This window comes from Pongo abelii, chromosome 5, assembly GCF_028885655.2.
Source record: "Pongo abelii isolate AG06213 chromosome 5, NHGRI_mPonAbe1-v2.0_pri, whole genome shotgun sequence".
NCBI lineage: Eukaryota > Metazoa > Chordata > Mammalia > Primates > Hominidae > Pongo > Pongo abelii.
Genome location: NC_071990.2, coordinates 152,596,886 through 152,619,310, shown reverse-complemented (window position 1 = coordinate 152,619,310; position 22,425 = coordinate 152,596,886). Strand labels below are relative to the sequence as shown.

Genomic DNA, 22,425 nt, shown 5'->3' with positions numbered 1-22,425 from the left:
GCAGAGGTTGCAGTGAGCTGAGATCGCACCACTGCGCTCCAGCCTGGGTGACAGAGCGAGACTACATTTCAAACAACAACAACAACAACAACAAACTCTATGGTTTATGTTTTAAAATTATTAGTCAAATGTTCCAACATCATTTCATCAGTATCCCATCCATTCACCACTAATTTAAAATGTCATCTGGCCAGGCGCGGTGGCTCATGCCTGTAATCCCAGCACTTTGGAAGGCCAAGGCAGATGGATCTCCTGAGGTTGGGAGTTGAAGACCAGGCTGGCCAACATGGTGAAGCCCTGTCTCTACTAAAAAATACAAAAAATAGCTGGGCATGGTGGCACATGCCTGTAATCCCGGCTACTCGGGAGGCTGAGGCAGGAGAATCACTTGAACCTGGGAGGTGCAGGTTGCAGTGAGCTAAGATCACGCCATTGCACTCCAGCCTGGGCAAGAAGAGTGAAACTCTGTCTCAAAAAAATAAAAGAAAAGATAAAAATAAAAATAAAAATAAAATGTCATCTTATCAAATTACTACTGGAAGAAATCTATCTCAGGACACTCCAGGGTATTCCTCTGCTATTGACTGTTTTGCTATAGCAATATCTTGTTCTGATATTTACAATTAGGTAAATCATCCACCATGGTTCTTGAAAAAGCTTTTTTTTTTTGAGACAGAATCTCACTCTGTCGCCGGGCTGGAGTGCAGTGGTACAATCTAGGCTCACTGCAACCTCTGCCTCCCCGGTTCAAGCGATTCTCCTGCCTCAGCCTCCCGAGTAGCTGGGACTATAGGCACGCACCACCTCACCTGGCTAATTTTTGTATTTTTAGTAGAGACAGGGTTTCACCATGTTGGCCAAGCTGGTCTCGAACTCCTGACCTCAAGTGAGCCGCCCACCTTGGCCTCCCAAAGTGCTGGGATTACAGGCGTAAGCCACTGCGTCCGGCTTTGAAAAAGCTTTTAAATCCATCCTCATGAATTCATTCTTGCAGAATCTAGACAAATGCTGTGATTAATTTAACCACGAAGTTCATTTTCCTCTGCAGTTTTTACAGTAAATACAGTATAGTGTGGTATGATATAGTATAGTAATTTTATAGTAATTTATGTGTTAGTTTGACAGAGGAAGGATGATTGTTTAATACCAGTTATTACCATCTAAGAGTATGTCATGTGTCTCACCATTTATTCAGATCTTGTTGTCTTTCAATAAAGTTTTATAGTTTTATTCTATGTCTTGCTAAACTTATTTCCTAAGTATTCTATCCTTTGGGGGACATGTATAAGTAGGACATTTTCTCTATTACAGTATGTATTTATGGCTAACAAAAAAAGAAAACTATTGACATTTACATATTTACATTGCATCTACTAGCAAACTAAAACTTTTATTACTTAAAATAAGTTGTCAGTTGCCTCTCTTGAATTTTCCAGTTATATAATTATTCTGTACATAAATAATAAAATGTGTCTCTTCCTTTCCAATATTTATAATTTTTGAAATTGTTCTTATTTGTGCTTCAGAATAATGATGAATAATAACGGTGAGTATAGGCGCTGCTGTAGTGTTCCTTATATATTGGATGCGTCTTCAGGGTTACACTATTTAATGCCATGATCACATTAGTTTCAGTTTTTCAGTTTTACTTAAATTCTTCTATTGCATGAAGTCTTCCTTTATCATTCCACTTAGATACCCTTTCATTCCTAAAGTTACTTCTTTGCTCTGCTTTATTTTGATCTAGATACCCAAGCACTTTGTAATTTGCATAGTACTTTTAAATCTTAGGCAGTTTTTAAATTGATATTATTTATACTGAAGCATTAATGGTTAAGACAACATTCACAGCTATGGCTAGCAAGAGGCTTGCGGCTTTTAGAAATCCCTAATAGGCCAGGTGTGGTGGCTCACGCCTGTAATCCCAGCACTTTGGGAGGCTGAGGAGGGCAGATCACCTGAGGTCAGGAGTTCGAGACCAGCCTGACCAACATGGAGAAACCCCATCTCTACTAAAAATACAAAATTAGCCGGGTATGGTGGCACATGCCTGTAATCCCAGCACTTTGGGAGGCCGAAGTGGGCAGATCACCTGAGGTCAGGAGTTAGCGACCAGCCTGACCAACATGGAGAAACCCCACCTCTACTAAAAATATAAAATTAGCCGGGTGTGGTGGCACATGCCTATAATCCCAGCTACTTGGGAGGCTGAGGCAAGAGAATCACTTAAACCTGAGAGGAGGAGGTTGTGGTGAGCTGAGATTACATCATTGCACTCCAGCCTGGGCAACAAGAGTGAAACTCCATCCCCGCTCCCCCCTACCAAAAAAAAAAAAAAAAAAAAAGAAAGCCCTAATAATCTGTTTTTCTCCAATCCACAAAAGATGTTAAGAGGTACACAGAAAGATACACTAAATGCATCTTCCTTTAGCAATGGCTGGTTTCCCAATATTCCTAGCTCAAAATTGTTATGTTTTCTTTGTGTAAGAACAGCACAATATTGTAATTATACCATACGTTGCTAAAAACTTTAAAACGACCTCATATAATTGCAATATCCTAAACTATAGCTTATACAAGGAAGGGGTAATTTGACTCTTTTTGAGTATACTCAGGCTGAATGCTCTTGGCCAAGATGGGGTAAGATAGCAATCATATAACGTAATTTTAAAGTTATTATGTAATGGATATTTTTAAAAATTCTCAAAAAGCTTATGCATTTTATGAATTTCAAAACTTCAGTTTAATCTCTGGATCACATTTTAAAATCATTTAATGTTAACTTTCATGGCACTAATCTCTGCATGACAATGTTTTCACAAGGATCTTAGTTTAACTCCACATTTTATGATGGTAAGCAGAACTACATTCTAAGCATATTACTTAGAATATATATAAATCATAAGCAGGGATGGGCTGAATATCTCATTGAAAATCAATCTGCATCTTACAGCACATAGACAAACAGTCAAGGTCAGGTTAGACAGCCCTAAACCTCAAAACTCCTTCCAAAACGTTTTACCTTTTAAATTTAATTACTCTTTTACCTTATTTATTTAATTGCTGCTTCAACACAGCACATGGAAAATATGCCTGTGTTCACCATAAAAAGCCTAGTGGCCATGCAGACAGGTTTACCAGTAGTTAAGTCATTCAGCTACCAGAAGTGTTACTAGTTTCTCATTTAACAAACGTGCACTTTGTGTTATGCACAGGGCTGTATGATGCTGCTATGGAATGAAAGTGAACATTCAGAGGTGGCAAAGCACGGTGGTAAAAGCAAAGGCTATGGGGTCAACGCTCAGGTTCAAATTCCTGCTCCCCCTTGCACTAGCTGCCTGCCTTTGAGCAAACTACTAACTCACTCGGATGCTCAGTTTTCTCACCTGCAAGATGGGGGTAATTCTGGTAAACTACTCATGGTGTTGTTTGAACAACTGAGTCACAATGTACAAAGCACCAAGCAGGGTGCTCAGCACGTAGCCAGGTCCTCACAGGAGGTAAACTCTTACGACTGTTAGCAAAGATTTATCCATGCCTGGAACAGCACCATGCGCATTACAGAAGTCACTTCTGCTGTCCTCACACTGCCTTGTGTGTTAGGTCATATTATTTCCCACAGCTTTACAGACAAGAGAACTGGGGCAAGGAAGGGCTCTCAAACCTCTATAAAGGGGTCTCAAACCTCTAAAGGGTCTATAAAGAATGGATAAATAGCCTGCTAGATGCAACCACCTGAATGACTCGTAGAAGCCTAATTAAATGTGAAAAGCAGGTTAGAGAAGATCCTATACACAATACTATATTATTTTTGCAAAATTGAAACATTTTGCCTATTTCAGTAGTGAGAAAATAAGACTTTAACATTAAAAGCCTTGTTTCTGTTTTTCTTCATAATGCATTTGGCATGGTAAGCATATTAGAACAGAGGTCCCCAGCCAGGCGCGGTGGCTCACGTCTGTAATCCCAGCACGTTGAGAGGCTGAGGGGGGCAGATCACTTGAGGTCAGGAATTCGAGACCAGCCTGGCCAACATGGTGAAACTCTGTCTCTACTAAAATGACAAAAATTAACTGGGCATGGTACATGCCTGTAGTCCCAGCTACTTAGGAGGCTGAAACAGGAGAATCACTTGAACTTGGGAGGTGAAGAGTGTGGTGAGCTGATATTGTGCCACTGCACTTCAGCCTGGGCAACAGAGCGAGACTTGATCTCCAAAAAAACAAAAACAGAGACTCCCAACCCCGGGTCCGCAGCTCCTGTAAGGAACTGGGTCGCACAGCAGGAGGTGAGCAGCCGGCAAGTGAGCATTACTGCCTGAGCTCCACCTCCTGTCAGATCAGTGGTGGCATTAGATTCTCATAGGAGTGTGAATGCTACTGTGAACTGTGCATGTAAGGGATCTAGGACCGATGCCTTATGATCTGAGGTGGAACCGTTTAATCCCAAAACCATGGAAATGTTGTCTTCCACGAATCCGGTCCCTGGCGCCAAAAAGGGTGGGGAGCAGTGTATTAGAACACATCACCTACACTAGGTCAGATGTAGGTCTTAGGATTCCCCATGACAGTTGGAATTTAAAGGTTATATCACAATGCAATTTAGATTTTTTCTTTTTTAAATGAAAAGTCCTTGATTGGGCCCTTAGATGATACCCTGACTTAATAAGACTGGTTGTAAAGCAAACTTATTTATAAAACTTGCCCAAGTTCTGCATTATTGACTAGCACTTTCATTAAAGGAAACGAATTTAGAGTAAAGATCAAATTCACTGTGTAAAACTACAGACTGTACTTGGCTGGGTAAAAATAACATATACAAAATGACTTAGCTACTCCATTTTTCAATAAGGCTTGCCTCTGGTTTCTCTCCCCTTGGTAGTCATGGTCTTTCCCAAATAAGGAGTCAAATCCCTTAAATTTTGCTTAACATCCCTTTTGGCACCAAGAGTATATTTGAGATGTCAAATATACCAGCTGAATTTAAGACCATGTGTCTTTAATTTTAATGTTTAATGCCACCGAAGATTCTCTGCATTGTTTGTCGACAATTTTCATGTTGGAGTTTCTTCTACTCTTTTGCATTCCATAGTGCAAGGCTGAGGCAAGACAGGGAAAGGCACTGAAATGGCACGAGGCACTAGTGACATGCTATTTCCCAGTGCTTCCTGCTCTCTCCCAGGTAACAACGAAACATTTTAAACAAGCCTTTCTAGAAGGATTACCTTAACTCAAAGGAGAGTTTTCTTTTTCTTTCTTTCTTTTTTTTTTTTTTTGAGACAGTCTCACTCTGTCACCCAGGCTGGAGTGCAATGGTGTGATCTTGGCTCACCGCAACCCCCACCTTCCAGGTTCAAGCAATTCTCTTTCCTCAGCCCCCCAAGTAGCTGGGATTACAAGTGCATGCCACCAAGCCTGGCTAATTTTTGTATTTTTAGTAGAGACAGGTTTCATCATGTTGGCCAAGCTGGTCTCAAGTGATCCACCCGCCTCGGCCTCCCAAAGTGCTGGGATTACAGGCATGAGCTACTGTGCCTGACCTCAAAGGAGAGTTTTCAAAACAATCAGAGCCCCTCTGATTTCTCAGATCACCTCTATGTATAATGGTCCCAGACATCTTTGTACAAGGAGAACACACAAGCAGCACTGTTTCCCATTATCAGAAGTCAAATTCCTCAGTGAGTTTCATTTACCAAAAGAAAAAAGATGGAAAAAAGTATACTCACAGAGGTATTCAGCACTTGAAAGAACAAATTATGTTTTTGAAGCCTTATCCTATAGGTAAAGATCCTTGGCATCGTACAGTGGGAATAGGAGCTGCCAACCCCTGACTCTTCTATTTGTGCCACAGTCCATGCCTTCTCCATCATCACTGCACTTCATGCCTAGAACAAGCCTGGAGGTAGGAATTGGAGAAACCTAGATTTGGGGAGGTGAAGTGACCCACCCAAGGTCACAGACAGCACATGGCAAAGAGCAATTCAAAACCAGGCAATTGGAGCCTGAAACCTAATATGCATGGCTACTCAGAAGAAAATCCATCTCCATTATCTGGATTTTCATTGTATTATAGCGAAAAATGACACATGAATTATATTGGCATCAAAATGAAATTAAAAAAATTACTCTAACTTAAGTCCATTGAAACTTTGAAAGACTGATTGTAAAATGTATTAGTACCATGTTGATCTTTAAGAAATTCTGTTCCTAATTTTATAAAATATTTTTAATTTTATGAAATATTTTACTTATACAGAAGAATATGTGTAAGTTCAAAAAGGTGAACATCATCATATACAAAATTTGGGATGGTAGGTACTTTTTTACTTTTACTTTATTTATCTTCCTTTTTTTTTGTTTTCCTTGTTTTTTTTTTTTGTTTTCCTTTTTTTTTGTTTTCCTTGTTTTTGTTTCCTATGTTAAGGATGGTAGGTACTTCTAAGCACTGACTTCTAACAGCTTACTATTCCCAATGCATCGTGTAGAAAGACAGAAACCAGGCTTCTCATTAAAAGTCTTCAGTTACTTTATCTGAATAAAGAGGGGAAAAAGGCTTTCTAGCTACCTAATTCTCATTTGTTTTACATTTTTCTTCTGAAAAATCAATTCTAAAAAATTGCTAACATCATGTACTCCTTTTTCTGCTGAGCCAGGTCATAAAAATCTTTCAATTTCTATTATCCTGACAGGCGAAGGTTCCTCTCTCCTTATGTCATAAACATCTTTCCATTACTTTCATATTTAATGAACACACTAGCCATACAAACAGGACCTACCTGCCTCTAATCCAGTGAGTACACTGAAGGTATTCCAGGTAAAGACATTTTATTCAAAGAATTTTATAAAAATATTAAAGTCAATAGACAATGTAGAATTTGACCATAAAATTAAATCCTTTTGGATGGGTGCAGTGGTTCATGCCTGTGATCCCAGTATTTTGGGAGGCTGAGGCAGGCGATCACTTGAGCCCAGGAGTTCAAGACCAGCCTGGGCAATGTAGTGAGACCTCGTCTCCAGAAAAAAATTGAACAATTGGCTGGGTGTAGTGGAGTGTGCCTGCAGTCTCAGCTACTCAGGAGGCAGAGGTGGGAGGATCGCTTGAGCCCAGGAGGTAGAGGTTGCAGTGAGCTGTTAGCCTGGGTGACAGAATGAGACTCTGTCTCGAAAAATTAAAAACAAAACAAAATGAAAAGAAAAAAATTAAACCCTTTCTTTTGTTTTCAAAGTTCCAAGGAAACTTCTTTTATGACAACTGCTTGGAATTGAACGTAACAGCTCCTAGGATTGACTTAGGAAGTAGGAAGACAAGATAGACTTTCTCTTTCCTGAGGACTGAACACCCATGTCAGGTGAAGGTCAGAAGGAGCAGGTAAAGAAGAGATAATGCTTTCGGAAGAACAGCTGGTCCCATCTGCACTTGCCTTGGATGCTGCAGAGCCCGGGACAAAGGGAACAGCACTCTCGGCTGCCTTAGATCTATGGAGGCCAGCTGGCCCTTTCATAGGGCTGGGCTGACAACCATTGATGCACGTATCAACAGGGCAGAAAAGTCTCACAAACTGTAAGAGTTAAGGAAAAAAGACATCATTACACAAACAAATTCTAAGATGATTAAAGGCCTCAATACAAGAGACAACATTTATAAGGCAATGCAAATGATTATCTTTATAACCTCCAAAAGCAGAAATCATAAAGAAAAAGGGTGGACAAGAAAAGGTACAACAAGCATATTGAAAAGATAAGCCATACAGGGGAGAAGATATTTGTAACTGATAATGGCAAAGTATTCGTATTCGGAATCTATAAAGGATTTCCATTAATTAGTAAGAAAAAGGTAAATAGCACAATACAAAATAGACAATTCACAAATGCACAAAAACAGCCATAAAGATGCTAAATCTCACAACTATAAAGAACTACCATCAGATTAGCAAGAGCTAAAAAAAATCTAACAATAGAAGTGTTGAGCTGGTCATAGTGACTCATGCCTGTAATCCCAGCACTTTGGGAGGCCGAGGTGGGTGGATCACCTGAGGTCAGGAGTTCGAAACCAACCTGGCCAACTTGGCGAAATCCCATCTCTACTAAAAATACAAAACTTAGCCAGGTGTGATGGTGTGCACCTGTAATCCCAGCTACTTGGGAGGCTGAGGCAGGAGAATTGCTTGAACCTGGGAGGTGGAGGTTGCAGTGAGCTGAGATCATGCCACTGCACTCCAGTCTGGGCAACAGAGAGAGACTCTGTCTCAAGAAAACAAAAAAAAGAAGTGTCAGGACAAATGTGGAGAGGTCAGAAATCTCACACACACAACTGGTAGTGATATAAATTGGTATAACGTTGCAGAACAATTTGGCTTTACCTATTAAGTTGTTGCTAAGCGTACTTTTTACCCCCCAAATCTCACTCCTGTATATAGTCCCTAGAAGACCTTTTAGACTAAATCTCAGAGACATGGACAAGAATGTCCCCCGTAGCATTATTTGTAACAGCAGAACACTGGAAGCAATCTGAAAGCCACTTGACAAATAATGCACAAATGCACGTGCTACATGCATGCACAGAAGACTACACTGCAGGCAAAATGAGGCTTTTTGGATCACAGCGACATAGACAAATGCAAAACTGTTATGTTGCACAAAAATATCAAGTTATAGAGCAGGGGTTGGCTAGTATGGCTAGCAGGACAAATCCAGGTGCCTCCAGGTTTTGTATATGGTCTACATTTTTTCTTTTTACATGTTAAATTATTAAGTTTTTACTCCTTTTAAAAAGTGTTCGTTCTTTCTCTCTCTTTCTTTCTCTTTTAAAAAGTATTCTCTCTTTCTCTCTCTCTTTCTTTCGAGACACGGTTTCACTATGTTGTCCACAGTAGCTTACCAAGTAGCTAGGTGTGAGCATAGCTTGCTGCAGCCTTAAACTTTTGGACTCAAGTGATCCTCCCACCTCAGCCTCCCGAGTAGCTGGAACTACAGGCATGTGCCACTAAACCTGGCTAATTAAAAAAATATTTTTTATAGAGATGGGATCTTGCTATGTTGCTCAGTCTGGTCTTGAACCCCTGGGCTCAAGCGATCCTCCCACCTTGGCCTCCAAAAGCAGTGGAATTACAGGCATGAGCCACTGTGCCTGGCCACCTTTTAAAATGTTGCCAACAATATCAGAAGAGTATTATTACATGTGAAAATTATATGAAATTCAAATGTTAGGAACCATTAATAACATCTACTGGAACACAGCCAGACTCATTCCTAAACATGGACTAGTTTATGAATTCATGCTTTACCTATGGCCGCTTTCTAAATTGAGTACTTGGGACAGAGACTCTGTGACCCAAACTATTTATGATCTTGCCATTTACAGAAAAAGTGCACTGACCTCGTTAGAGAACAATGCAGTCAGTTAACATCTATTAACATATAAAATTTGAAAACACATAAAAAATACCAAGAAAAGCTGCACATCTGTGGTTCTAATGTGCAATGAGGTGCCGTGAGGCATTGCAGCAAACTCAGAGGCACCGTGGGATATTTTAAATTTTTGAGGGAAACTCAGCAATACAGGACATCCGTTGGACACTGCAAATACTACTCATATGAGGTTTTTCACTGCTTCAACAATAGTGCTCTACATCCCTTTCAATGATATCATATATTTGTAAAGCAAAGTTTTTGGCAGGTACTGCAGCAAAATGCAAAAATCATGTGAAAATCAACGTGGAACAGGAAATGAGGTGTGGGTGTCAACTGGTTACAAAGGGTCAGAAGTTGTCTGGTGCCTGACAAGGACACACATCTCATTCATAACTTATGGTGGTAATTTAAAAATGAAACGATGTTATTTTTTCCTTTGAATTCATATGTATTATTTTTTTCAGGTGGCTACTTAGTTGTAAGGACATAAATACTCATTAAGTTGTTTGGACCTATTTAATAAATGGATATGTTAGGTATTTCTCTTGCCCGGGGGGTACCATGAAAAAAATTGCTGGGCCATTAATGGTCATGAGCAGAGAAAGTCTGAGAACCTCTGCTACATCTTTAGCGTACATATATGTATGTGGTCAAAGTAGAAACAAACACCCGGAAATGATAACCACTCAAATCAGGAGAGAAGCAGAAAAAAGAACGGGATCAGGAGGGTCCACGGGAACTTCAACTGTGTCTCTAATATCTGATTTCTTCTCTCTTTTCTTTTCTTTCTCTCTTTCTTTTTTCTTTTTTTTTTTAGAGACAGGGTCTCACTCTGTTGCCCAGGAGAATTAAACTGCTGGGCATAATTGATCCTCCTGCCTCAGCCTCCAAAGTAGCTAGGACTATAAGCATGCGCCACCATGCCCAGCTAAATGTATCTCTCTAAAAAAAACAAAAAAACTAAAGGATACACAGCGACATGTTATGATTTTGATGAAACAGAGTGGCGGGAACATGGGTGTTTGTGACATTACTTTGCATACTTTCCTGTTTTTCACTTGTTTTCAAAGGACAGAGCAGCAGCTTGAAAGAGGGCTACTTTACACAAAAGCATGGAAAGAGAAAGGTGAGGTAGGACAAAGGCCAAACAGACAGCGAGGGGAGGAATGAGCTGCGGCACCAAGCCACATAGGAGAAATGAGAGCTCTGGAGATGACACAAAACAACCCTCCCTTAGAGTCAAGCCTTCCTGAAGACAGGGGCTGAAAAACACGACCCGTGATTAGCAGTTTCCTGAGTTAGCACATGACCTTCAGCCAGAGTCTCTAATAAGCCAGCACTTCTCAACCTTGATTTAATTATGAATAAATTTACTAAAGACAAAAAACCTGGAAGTATCATAATAACAAAAGTGGAGCCCAGGCTGAGATCAGTGTTTTTAAATAATGTAAACAGGGTGAGGTCTTGGAGAATTAAAGCTTAGAGCTGCAGGATCACTTGACGTCAGAATTTTTTTTTTTTTTTTTTTTTTTTAAAGGTGGATGAAATCATGAGAATGTTTAGTTTGGTCTGGTTTTCTTCTACCAAAATGATGGAATATTTAGAATTTCAGGGCAATAAAAGTGGAAAGAGAGAACAAGCCAGTAGCTGGGTATAGCCACCAGCAGAGTCCTCTGAAGGCCAAGAAGATTGATTATAAAACTGTCCCCTAGGCTGGGTGCGGTGGTGCACAGCTATAATCCCGACACTTTGGGAGGCAGAGGTGAGTGGATCACCTGAGGTCAGGAATTTGAGACCAGCCTGGCTAACATGGAGCAACTCCATCTCCACTAAAAATACAAAACTAGCCAGGCATGGTGGTGCGTGCCTGTAATCCCAGCTACTTGGGGGGCTAAGGCAGCAGAATCGCTTGAACCCGGGAGGCGGAGGTTGCAGTGAGCCAAGATCGTGCCACTGAACTCAAGCCTAGGAGACAGAGTGAGGCTCCGTCTCAAAAAAGTAAAATAAAAAAATAAAAAAACTGTTCCCCAAAAATACAGGTTGAGAGGTAGAGCAAGGAAACAGTGGGACTCGATAAGGTCATCTTTAATCAGTAACCTACTTGGGAGGAAGAAATGTTAAAGTAGGACACAGAAAAGAAAAAAAGGACCAAAAAGGACCACCACTGTTGGCGCACATTACGATATATTGGTACGATATAGTTATATTGGTGCTTCCTGTAACTGTGACCATCTGCTGTAGACAGCTCACCTGAAATTCTTCTTCTTATTTTTTTGAGACAGAGTTTTGCTCTTGTTGCCCAGGCTGGAGTGCAATGGTGCAATCTCAGCTCACTGCAGCCTCCGCCTCCCGGGTTCAAGCGATTCTCCTGCCTCACCCTCCCAAGTAGCTGGGATTACGGGGCCCACAACCACGCTCGGCTAATTTTGTATTTTTAGCAGAGGCAGGGTTTCACCATGTTGGTCAGGCTAGTCTCGAACTCCTGACCTCACGTGATCCACCCACTTCGGCCTCCCAAAGTGCTGGGATTACAGGAGTGAGCCACTGCGCTTGGCTGAAATTATTTTTTAATGGGAGAGGGTGGCAACCAGGTAAAGAGCATTGAGAAAAACACTGAGAGCACAATAGCCGCCTGATCACCCACAAGCTTTGGCGAGAAGGAGCCCTCAGGTCACATCCTCTGTCACTTATTCGCTGATTGATCGTGGACGTGTATCATCATCCTGCTAAGCTTCTGTTATGTCATCTGTAAGATGAGGATAGTAACACTGATCCCACAGACGGTTTTAAGGATTGAGTGAGAAGGTATATCATACTCTCAGCACCGGTCTAATGCTCAGGAATGGCTCAGAAACGGGGGCGTTTTTAATGAAAATATTAACAAGGCTTTGTTTCCCAATCCCATTCAATTTGTCTTGGAACTGCTATGTCTATTCATTCTGATTTCTAAATCCTAATCCTAAAATGTCTGAGGCAAAGATCACCCTGTGTTTTAATTGGGCACTTGTCTCATATTTCTCCTCTGCTGCATGAGTGTTTATGCTTATGAACCCAGGAAGCACCTGGGGAACACAGCCGGGTCTATGTGATTCTCTACAGAGAGCAAGCAGCAGAGTTGCAATCAATTAGGTAGCTTCTTGACAAGCACCTCTGGATAAGGATAATAAATGCCAAATGTGTACGGGACATCAAAAGCTACCGTCGAAAGTAGAGCTAGGCTTTGAGATATGCATCCACAGTTCTTTCTCTCTCCTATGTCACGGTCCCCTGTGAGAATCCAAGAATTGTCTAATTTTCTCCAGATTAAAAAAAAAAGGTGGCCAGGCGCGGCAGCTCACGCCTGTAATCCTAGCACTTTGGGAGGCCGAGGTGGGTGGAACACCTGAGGTCAGGAGTTCGAGACCAGCCCGGCTAACATGGTGAAACCAGGTCTCTACTAAAAATACAAAAATTAGCCAAGTGTGGTGGCATGTGCCTGTAATCCAAGCTACTCAGGAGGCTGAGGTAGGAGAATCGCTTGAACCTGGGAGGTGGAGGTCGCCGTAAGCTGAGATCACGCCACTGCACTCCAGCCTGGAAGACAGAGTGGGACTCCATCTCAAAAAAAAAAAAAAAAGGTATATATATATATAAATCCATATGCACAAATCTATGTTTAATTATGGGAGGGAGTTGTAGATGTAAGTCTATCCAGGAGTCCACCACTGGCTGGTGACCCTCAGTTAATGACACCTGCCTCTAAGGATACACAATTGCATTCTGCACTCCCCTGGAAAGACAAGATCTTTACCTGAAAACTGGAATCAAAACCAACTGAGAGAGCAGAAAACAAATTAAAAAATCCAAAGTTAATGGGTAAGTTTGAAATTCCTACAAACAGTTTAAAGATGAGATAATAATGTTTTTAAAATCCAGGAACTCAATACTGCTTTTTCCTTTCTTTCTTTCCTTTTGCTTTAATTTTTAAATGTAATACATGATTAGAATTCGATGCCAAATATCTGTTTGCCTTTACAGCATGTAAATGGAAGTTAGGTGGACTCCCATGAGAACTGCTGACTAACGGAAGAAACAGCCACAACAGTGATCACAGCAGTTTTTGAAAAATTCTCATAAAGTGTTTTGCATATTCATGCTTTTTTAAAATAAATGTCACTCTGTTTTAAGTCTAAATGGACTACTGATTCCATTAGCTTAGACTAATTATTCAGAATAGACAAAATAATTCCTTCCTTGTGTGTGCTTTTTGTTAGAACAGAAATTAGACTAAATCAGCAAAACCAGTAATATGGAGACAGTTCTATCTAAGAGATGCCCATCATCCCTTAAAACTCTTAGTTAAGAACCTTAACTAATATAGTACTTAATCAAGTGCATTGTACTTACCATTGAAGTTCTTGTCTCTCACAGCACATCATCAATTACTGGAGGGCAAGAAACCTGTCTTATTCATCTTTGATTCTCAATTCCTAGCAGATAGTACTTGACATATAGCAGAAGCTTAATAAATGCTCATTAAAGGGATACTGAAGTCAATTATTTCAAAGGACTTAAATATATTTTCGACTACTTCTTTTCCGGAGTATACATAGAAGTGAAATTGCTAAATCATTTGTTCATTTTCAGTTCTACCTAGAAATTCCACCAAATTGCTCATTTGCTGTGAATCACCTTTTCAAATTCTCTGACTATTTTTGTATTGGATTATTTGTCTTTCTCTTATCAGTCTTCAGTCTTTACTGTTTTACATATTCTCAATGCTAATCATTGTCTACTATCTTTGCAAATGTTTCTTTCCAATCTGTCACTTGGTTTTTATCCTTGTATCTTTTATCACATACAGTTTACTTCTTAATGCGGCCCAAATTATCGATATTTTTCTCTATGGTTTGAGCTTTTCATATTTTAAGAGATCCTTCCCTATTATGAGGTCGTAAAGATAGTCTACTATAAACGACAACTTTTTGAAGAACATGAATTCCTGCTCAGACTTCAGATACACCTCAGATGTGCCTACTCCATTTAACTTCTGTAGAAGGATGTTGAAATGAAGGTCTTTTTGTCTCACTTTTGTTTCGAGCCTCAAATTGGTGTCAGTTTGCTCACATGCCAAAGGATGGTGCTGGCTGACCTGGCAGGGTTTGCAAAGCAGTTTGAAATAGATTTTGTACGCCTTAGCCCATTGAGGCTTCAAAAGGGTTGACGGGTTAGAACCTGGGAAAGAATTTCTTCAAAGAAAGTTATCAGTGTGCCACATCCAGCTCCTCCCCCAGCTCCCAGTGAAAAGCATGCGAAGCTGCTTCCCCCTTATTTTTATTTTTTGAGACAGTCTGTCTCTGTTGCCCAGGCTGGAGTGCAATGGTGTGATCTCAGCTCACTGTAACCTCTGCCTCCTGGAGTTCAAGCGATTCTCCTGCCTCAGCCTCCTGAGTAGCTGGGATTACATCATGCACCACCAAGCCTGGCTAAATTTTTGTGTATTTTTATAGAGACAGGGTTTCACCACGTTGGCGAGGCTGGTCTTGAACTCCTGACCTCAGGTGATCCACCCGCCTTGGCGTCCCCGCTTCCCCCTTAAGCCACAAATGAGGACCAGAAGACCAGCTGGCAAGGCTCAGGGTATGTCCCCAGCCAGAGGTCAGAGGTCTGTGGTACCCGAGACCAGGTGTGGAATCAGAGGTAGGAAAGTCTAAATGAGGTACTGCTCAGAGGGCTTCTGCCAAAAGTGTGAGGACCTCTGCTGGTAAAGGCTACGCGGGCACCGTTTCATGCCAAAGCTTCAACCTAGGAGGGGCCAGGGCGAGCCTAAGTGCAAGACGAGGGTGGCAGAGAAGCAAGCAGCCACCTTCCCCTTCCCACTGTCAGCCAGAGGAGGCCCAGATGGGGTAGGAGAGGAGCTCAAGTCTGAGTGACATTTGGAGTTTTTGGTTTTGATATACAACTGGATATGCATTTTTAATTTTAGGGGCTATTCTTATGATTGAAAGTGACCAGAGGAATTAAAAAATATATATGTTAGAGGGACTAGATATTAACTGAGAATGAGAGGGAACTATTATAAACTTCATCCAAGGGCAAGGAATGAACCAGCCCCACAGCACAGGCTTAACCAAGCAATGGGGAAAGAACACTGTCTCCTTACCACGCCCCATTCCCACTGTCCAATACACTGGCTTTGCCACCAGCATTCCAACAGAGCCACAGCATGGACACACCACCTTCGGGAGAGTTCAACATTACAGGGCTAGAGTTCCATGGTATGTATTTATGAATATAAGTCATTGCCATCACATATTTAGACATCATAGAGCACGATTTTTAGACATTAAAATATATTTGTACATCTATGTTCACAGCAGCATTATTCACAAGAGCCAAAGGTGAAAACAAGTCAAATGTCCAATGAAGGATGAGTGGATAAACAAAGTATGGTCTGTCCATACGATGGAATATTATTCCGCCTTAAAAAGGAAGACAATTCTGACGCCTGCTGCAACATGGATGAACCTTGAGGACATTATGCTAAGTGAAATAAGTCAGGCACAGAAGGACAAATACTGCATGATTCCACTCACATGGGGTATCCAGGAGTCAACTTCATTGAGACAGAAAGTAGAAGGGTGCTGCCAGGGGCTGGGGGCAGGGGAATGACGAATATTTAATGGGCATGGGACTTCGGTTCTGCAGCTTGGTTGCACAACAATGTGGGTGTACTTCACTACTGAATGTACACTCAAAAATGGTGAAGCTGGTAACTTTCATGTTATGTGTATTTTATAACAACTATAAATAAAATCATCCAAAAAATAAAAAGATCTAAAGAAAAAAGAAAATGTAACCTTCATCAGTAGTGTATCAATAGTGGGGGTAACAATGACAGCCAGGAGTGGCCAAGAAGGATTGAGTCTTACCATGTGTCAGGTGCCAGGACTCAACCCCATGATCTCATTGATGCCTCATTTCAAACCTATCAAGTCCTTTCCAGAGGGAAGCCCTATCCAAAGCCCTATTTTACAGGTAGGTAAACCAAGGAAGAGAAGGGCTCATGTGCCCAAGGTTTTCTGTGACTTGAAAGCAGTTGAGGTAAAACCTCTGACTCTAGGGCTTGCCCTTTCAACCATCTGGCAATGGACAGATTTCATCCTCATGAAGAACTCCCCCACTTACAGCATCTTAGACTAGATGAGATCATAGAAAGAATTAGCATAATTGCTGACCTGCACATAGTTCATGTTTTACAAAGCACTTTCTCACTTGATCCTATTCATTAAAATACAGAAGTATTCTTTTTATTAAATAAAAAATTGAGCCCTAGAGAAATGAAAACAGACTACCAGTCAGGGCTCCAATTCCACAGTGTCTAACTCTTGAGTCCGCGGCTACACATCCACATCCAACTCCTCATCTGGTCCAACTTCTCATTTTTCAGATGAGAATGTCTACAAGGGACACACCAAGAGAGGCTAATGGCTTGTTCAAAGTCACACAGAGAGCTCGTTTGTTTTGCATACATCATCAGTTTATATCTTTAAAAGTATTCTGCCATGATAACATGTATTTTATAAATATGTATTTGACAAAGAAAGAACTGGGACGGGCAGAGATCTCTGTCAGCATAAAATAGAGTGCTTCCTTCTAGAAGCTACTTTATTTGCAGAGCTGATGCATCAGAACCACCACTTCACTTAAGCACCCAACTTTCCAGTGCCCGCCCTGACCCAGCCTCCTTGTCCATTAGCTCTACAATTAGGCAGCGATCAATTGAGCAAATCCACTTAGACAGCATGTCTAGCCACTCTTGCAGTGGATTTGCTACCAAAGGAGCAAAGTACATGAGAGCTGCAGAAAACAGATCGTGTAGGAATGGAACTCCATCAAGCCTCATCTGATCCTGACTGCCAGTCCACAAGGAATTCTTCAAAGAGTCTTAATAACAGTGAATGAACTTTGTGATGTCTGAGCATAAAATGCAGTGCCAAGTTCTTTTGTCCAGCACACTCTCTTCTAATAAAATAACTCTTTTGAGTTTGATCCAAAGCTTATGATAAGAGTGAAAGAAGAGATTGCTATCTCCGATTATAGGTATATGTGTGGTTAATGGGAATTACCTGTTAGCATGGGAAATCTGCCAATGCAGTCCCTCATATGTCAGATTAAGGGACTCCTCCATGAATGCCTGTGTTTTGGTTTTGTCTTTTGTTTCCTTGCTGCCTTAGTATTGTGGGTGAGACTGGGGCTGGCACTGACTTAGTAAACTCTATGAGAGTTGCCCCTTCTTTCTAGCTGGAATATGCAAGAAAAGCCAAAGAGGAACAGGTTCTACAAAGAACTTGACAGCAGCAAAAGGTGTGCAGTCCTACCAATTAACATTTCTAATTCGACTGGTTGGGAATCTCTCCTATATAAGCTCACAAAAAACGAGGAGAAACTGTACATGGAAATAAACCCACGACTTCAAGTTATCAGTACTACATAGTAAGGGTAGTAATGGCTGACAGTCAACGAGCACTTTCTCTTATTCAATTACCATTAGACAGTACGCTCCACAGGGGCAGGGGCTAAGGCTGGTTGTTTTAATTTTTATTTTTTCACAGAGGCGGGGTCTTGCTATGCTGCCCAGGCTGGACACAAACTCCTGGGCTTGAGCAATCCTCCTGCCTCAGCTTCCTGAGTAGCGAGACATGTGCCACTGCGCCTATCTGTTTTGCTTACCGCTGGATCCCTAGCTAACATGCCTTCTAAGTGGTAGGTTCTCAAAAAACATTTGCGGAACAACTAAACTATCTCATTCAGTTTTCATAACAACCCTAAAAGGTTTGATACAGTATTGTTATCACTATTTTACACACAAGAAAACCGAAGCTCAGTAGTAATTAAAATGTGTCCAATGTCACTCAGTTTGCAAGAGTCAGAGTTTATACTCAAACCCATATGTACCTGATACCAGACTCTACGATTCAAGCACAAGCATAATTTCACAAGTATAGACCAGACCTTAGGGCTTTTCAATTACTGAGACCATCTATGAAAGAGGGCGCCTGAAAGAATATATTTCATGTCAGGATGGATATCACTCCATTCCAGTCATCAGTTCTTAGATTTCTTCAATAGTCTACAACAACTAAATTTAAAAGAAGTAACTTACCTACAAATCCTTCTTCACCAACCAGTTTCAGGGCAATTTTATCAGCCAACACTGAAGAGTTGCCGTGAGCAATGTTAGCAAAAGGGCCTGCATGCACGAACACAGGTGTCCCCTAGAGAAGTGAAAGAGCAAATCAAAATCCCAAAAGACAAACAGAAGCATGGAAACCAAGATCAATTTGGGGCAAACGGGGTAGGAAAGCTTTTATGAATACTGCATATTTAATGCATAAAATATTTCAAAGACAGTCAAAATACTCTGACTCAATCAAAGGACCAAATTCCCTCCGGATTCTAGAAAAATGTTATTCTACATTTAATGCTGAACCTGGGAGACAAAACTGTGAGAATACAGTCATTTCCTTCCAAAATATTGTTAAACCATTTTGTTAGTTGCCTCAATGACCATGAAATAAATTATTTACCTTATTTTATGTTGCCATGCACTATATTTTTTAAAAGAATGAAATTAAACCCTGATAGTATAAAAAGTATATTTATTTATTTTTTTAATTAAGAAATGATTCCATTCAAGAAAACGTAACCATAAAAATCAATACAATTGGCTGGGCACAGTGACTCACGCCTGTAATCCCAGTACTTTGGGAGGCCAAGATGGGCGGATCACCTGAGGTCAGGAGTTCAAGACTAGCCTGGCCAACAGTGAAACCCATCTCTACTAAAAATACAAAATTTAGCAGGGTGTGGTGGTGTGCTCCTGTAAACCCAGCTCAGCTACTCGGGGGGCTGAAGCACAAGAATAGCTTGAACCTGGGACGCGGAGGCTGCAGTGAGCTGAGATCGCACCACTGCACTCCAGTCTGGGTGACAGACCGACTCTGACTCAAAAATGAAAAAAATAATAAATAAAAATAAATAAATAAAACCCAGGGACACATGTTTATGAATACGTAGGTGGTGTGTAACTGGAATTTTGTATTATTTGGTCAACTTCTTCATCCCCCACCGCCTCTGATAACCACTATTCTACTTTTTACTTTGCAAAAGCACTTTATATTTTTGTATAAATGTAGCTTTAGCTAGAAATCACAGAATCAGATAATATTGAGAGCACGAAGAAGCCAACTTCTTTATCCAGAAAGTTAAGGCCCAGAGAGGCTAAGGGAATTCTTCAAGGCCATGGAGGAAATTAATAATTAAGTCAAGATTAGGGCTCTGGTTTTAAAACTCCCAGTATCGATTTGGTCAGAAAAAAATATTGGAATGTCATTGTTAGACTTCCAAACACAGGTACACACACACTTGCACACTCAAACATGGATATAGCTATAAGATACAGTACATCAAATTAAACATGTTGCTTAGAAAATTCTGTGACTAACTCAAAGGCATACACACATTTATCTTGAGTTCTGGGTTTTATTTTACATGCAGAACACTCAGGAAAATAAGGCAGGAACTATCTTGCTATGAATATTCTCCATAATGGCCCTTTCAAACATTTCATAAGATTAATATTTCAAGTAATTTCAAGTAATTGTTAGCTTACCAGAGTTCTAAGCACTTAAACATGAACAGTAAAATATAAATAAATAAATGCATAAATGGAAATGTGGCTAAAATGACTGAAGAACTGAATTCCAAATTTTATTGAAGTTCAGGTAATTTAGATTGAAATGGCCACATGTCCAGTGGCCGCCGTATTGGACAGTGTGCTCTCACATGTGAAGTTTCCATCAACATCACACACGGCTAACCTGTGGGAAAATGTTAAGAGCTCTCACTGTTTTCTTGTCTTAAGTCTTCCTCAGGCTGGCGATACATGAGAAGCACTTGGGATACCCAAGCCTTATCCTCAGACATTATGTTCACTGGGTCTGATGGGGAGCCCGGCATCAATCAATCAATATTCTTAAATCTTCCCAGGAGCTTCTCAAGTGCAGTCAGGATTAAGAACTACTGGTCTCCTGGCAACCTGCAAGGATGTGGCCCTTGATGACCTCCTACCAGACTAACAACCAGGTGTGTTCAAATGTGAGCAGGAAAGCATAATCTACAAACTAGTCAACGATTTTTGAATTATCTGCTGAGATAGATTCCTAGTCAATGATTAGATACATAAAACCCAGAGTGACAACATAGGATCAGGGTACAAGAGTTCATGTGTGCAAATATTTTAAGTGAATGCAGTGTTTAATTTTGTAAAAAGGTCCATATCTTTTAAAGTAATCTTAAAACAGCCTATGCCTTAAATGAAATCGATGACACGGAACATCCTGAAGACGGTATCTTCATTTGCCAAGTGACAGATGCAGAAACAAAACCCAAGTCCATATAATCATCTGGTGGAAGTGGTTTCTCTATGGAAAGCTTTGTTTGCTTCCTACAAATACATGCTTATTCTTTAAGGGATGTATTATAGTTACTGTGGATTTCTCTGTTTTCTGACTTACAAGAAACTTGTCTATGTACCTTCATACTTTGTTTAGGTTGAGGAGTTCTTGTGTCCTTGTAGAGTAGTCTGAAGAATTCCCCCTTCTATCCCTAGCAAGCCCAGTCCTGTATATGAACAGTTTGAGCACTTTTTTTTTTTTTTTTGAGGCAGGGTCTCAGTCTGTTTTACGTCCCAATCTGTTGCCCAGGCTGGAGTGCAGTGGCATGATCTCTGCTCACTGCAACCTCCACCTCGCCGGTTCAAGCTATTCTCCTGCCTCAGCCTCAGCAGGTCTTCTTGCCCTTACTTTTATTTTCTTTTTAAGGGTTCTGAATCTCTGATTTATTAGGCAGCACAGAAATAACAGGTTTAGATTATATTTTAAAAAGTGCTAGGTATTTTATTCTCTTTGAAGCAATTGTGAATGGGAGTTCACTCATGATCTGGCTCTCTGTTTGTCTGTTATTGGTGTATAAGAATGCTTGTGATTTTTGTACATTGATTTTGTATCCTGAGACTTTGCTGAAGTTGCTTATCAGCTTAAGGAGATTTTGGGCTGAGACAATGGGGTTTTCTAGATATACAATCATGTCATCTGCAAACTTACAAGGGACGTGAAGGACCTCTTCAAGGAGAACTACAAACCACTGCTCAATGAAATAAAAGAGGATACAAACAAATGGAAGAACATTCCATGCTCATGGGTAGGAAGAATCAATATCGTGAAAATGGCTATACTGCCCAAGGTAATTTACAGATTCAATGCCATCCCCATCAAGCTACCAATGACTTTCTTCACAGAACTGGAAAAAACTACTTTAAAGTTCATATGGAACCAAAAAAGAGCCCGCATTGCCAAGTCAATCCTAAGCCAAAAGAACAAAGCTGGAGGCATCACACTACCTGACTTCAAACTATACTACAAGGCTACAGTAACCAAAACAGCATGGTACTGGTACCAAAACAGAGATATAGATCAATGGAACAGAACAGAGCCCTCAGAAATAACGCCGCATATCTACAACTATCTGATCTTTGACAAACCTGAGAAAAACAAGCAAATAGGGAAAGGGTTCCCTATTCAATAAATGGTGCTGGGAAAACTGGCTAGCCATATGTAGAAAGCTGAAACTGGATCCCTTCCTTAAACCTTATACAAAAATTAATTCAAGATGGATTAAAGACTTAAACGTTAGACCTAAAACCATAAAAACCCTAGAAGAAAACCTAGGCATTACCATTCAGGACACAGACATGGGCAAGGACTTCATGTCTAAAACACCAAAAGCAATGGCAACAAAAGCCAAAATTGACAAATGGGATCTAATTAAACTAAAGAGCTTTTGCACAGCAAAAGAAACTACCATCAGAGTGAACAGGCAATCTACAAAATAGGAGAAAATTTTCCCAACCTACTCATCTGACAAAGGGCTAATATCCAGAATCTACAATGAACTCAAACAAATTTACAAGAAA

The 22,425-nt window shown here is 40.6% G+C and overlaps 1 protein-coding gene across 8 annotated transcripts in view; it reads right to left on the bottom strand.

Moving 5' to 3' along the window:
* Positions 1 to 22,425, bottom strand: part of MTHFD1L (methylenetetrahydrofolate dehydrogenase (NADP+ dependent) 1 like) — a 240,498-nt gene that overhangs the window by 111,435 nt on the left and 106,638 nt on the right. For all 8 annotated transcript variants that reach the window (XM_024248174.3, XM_002817487.6, XM_063725059.1 and 5 more), the window contains exon 20: positions 18,556 to 18,667. In XM_024248174.3, the coding sequence (XP_024103942.2) occupies positions 18,556 to 18,667 (112 nt within the window). The remainder of the gene's footprint in view (positions 1 to 18,555; positions 18,668 to 22,425) is intronic.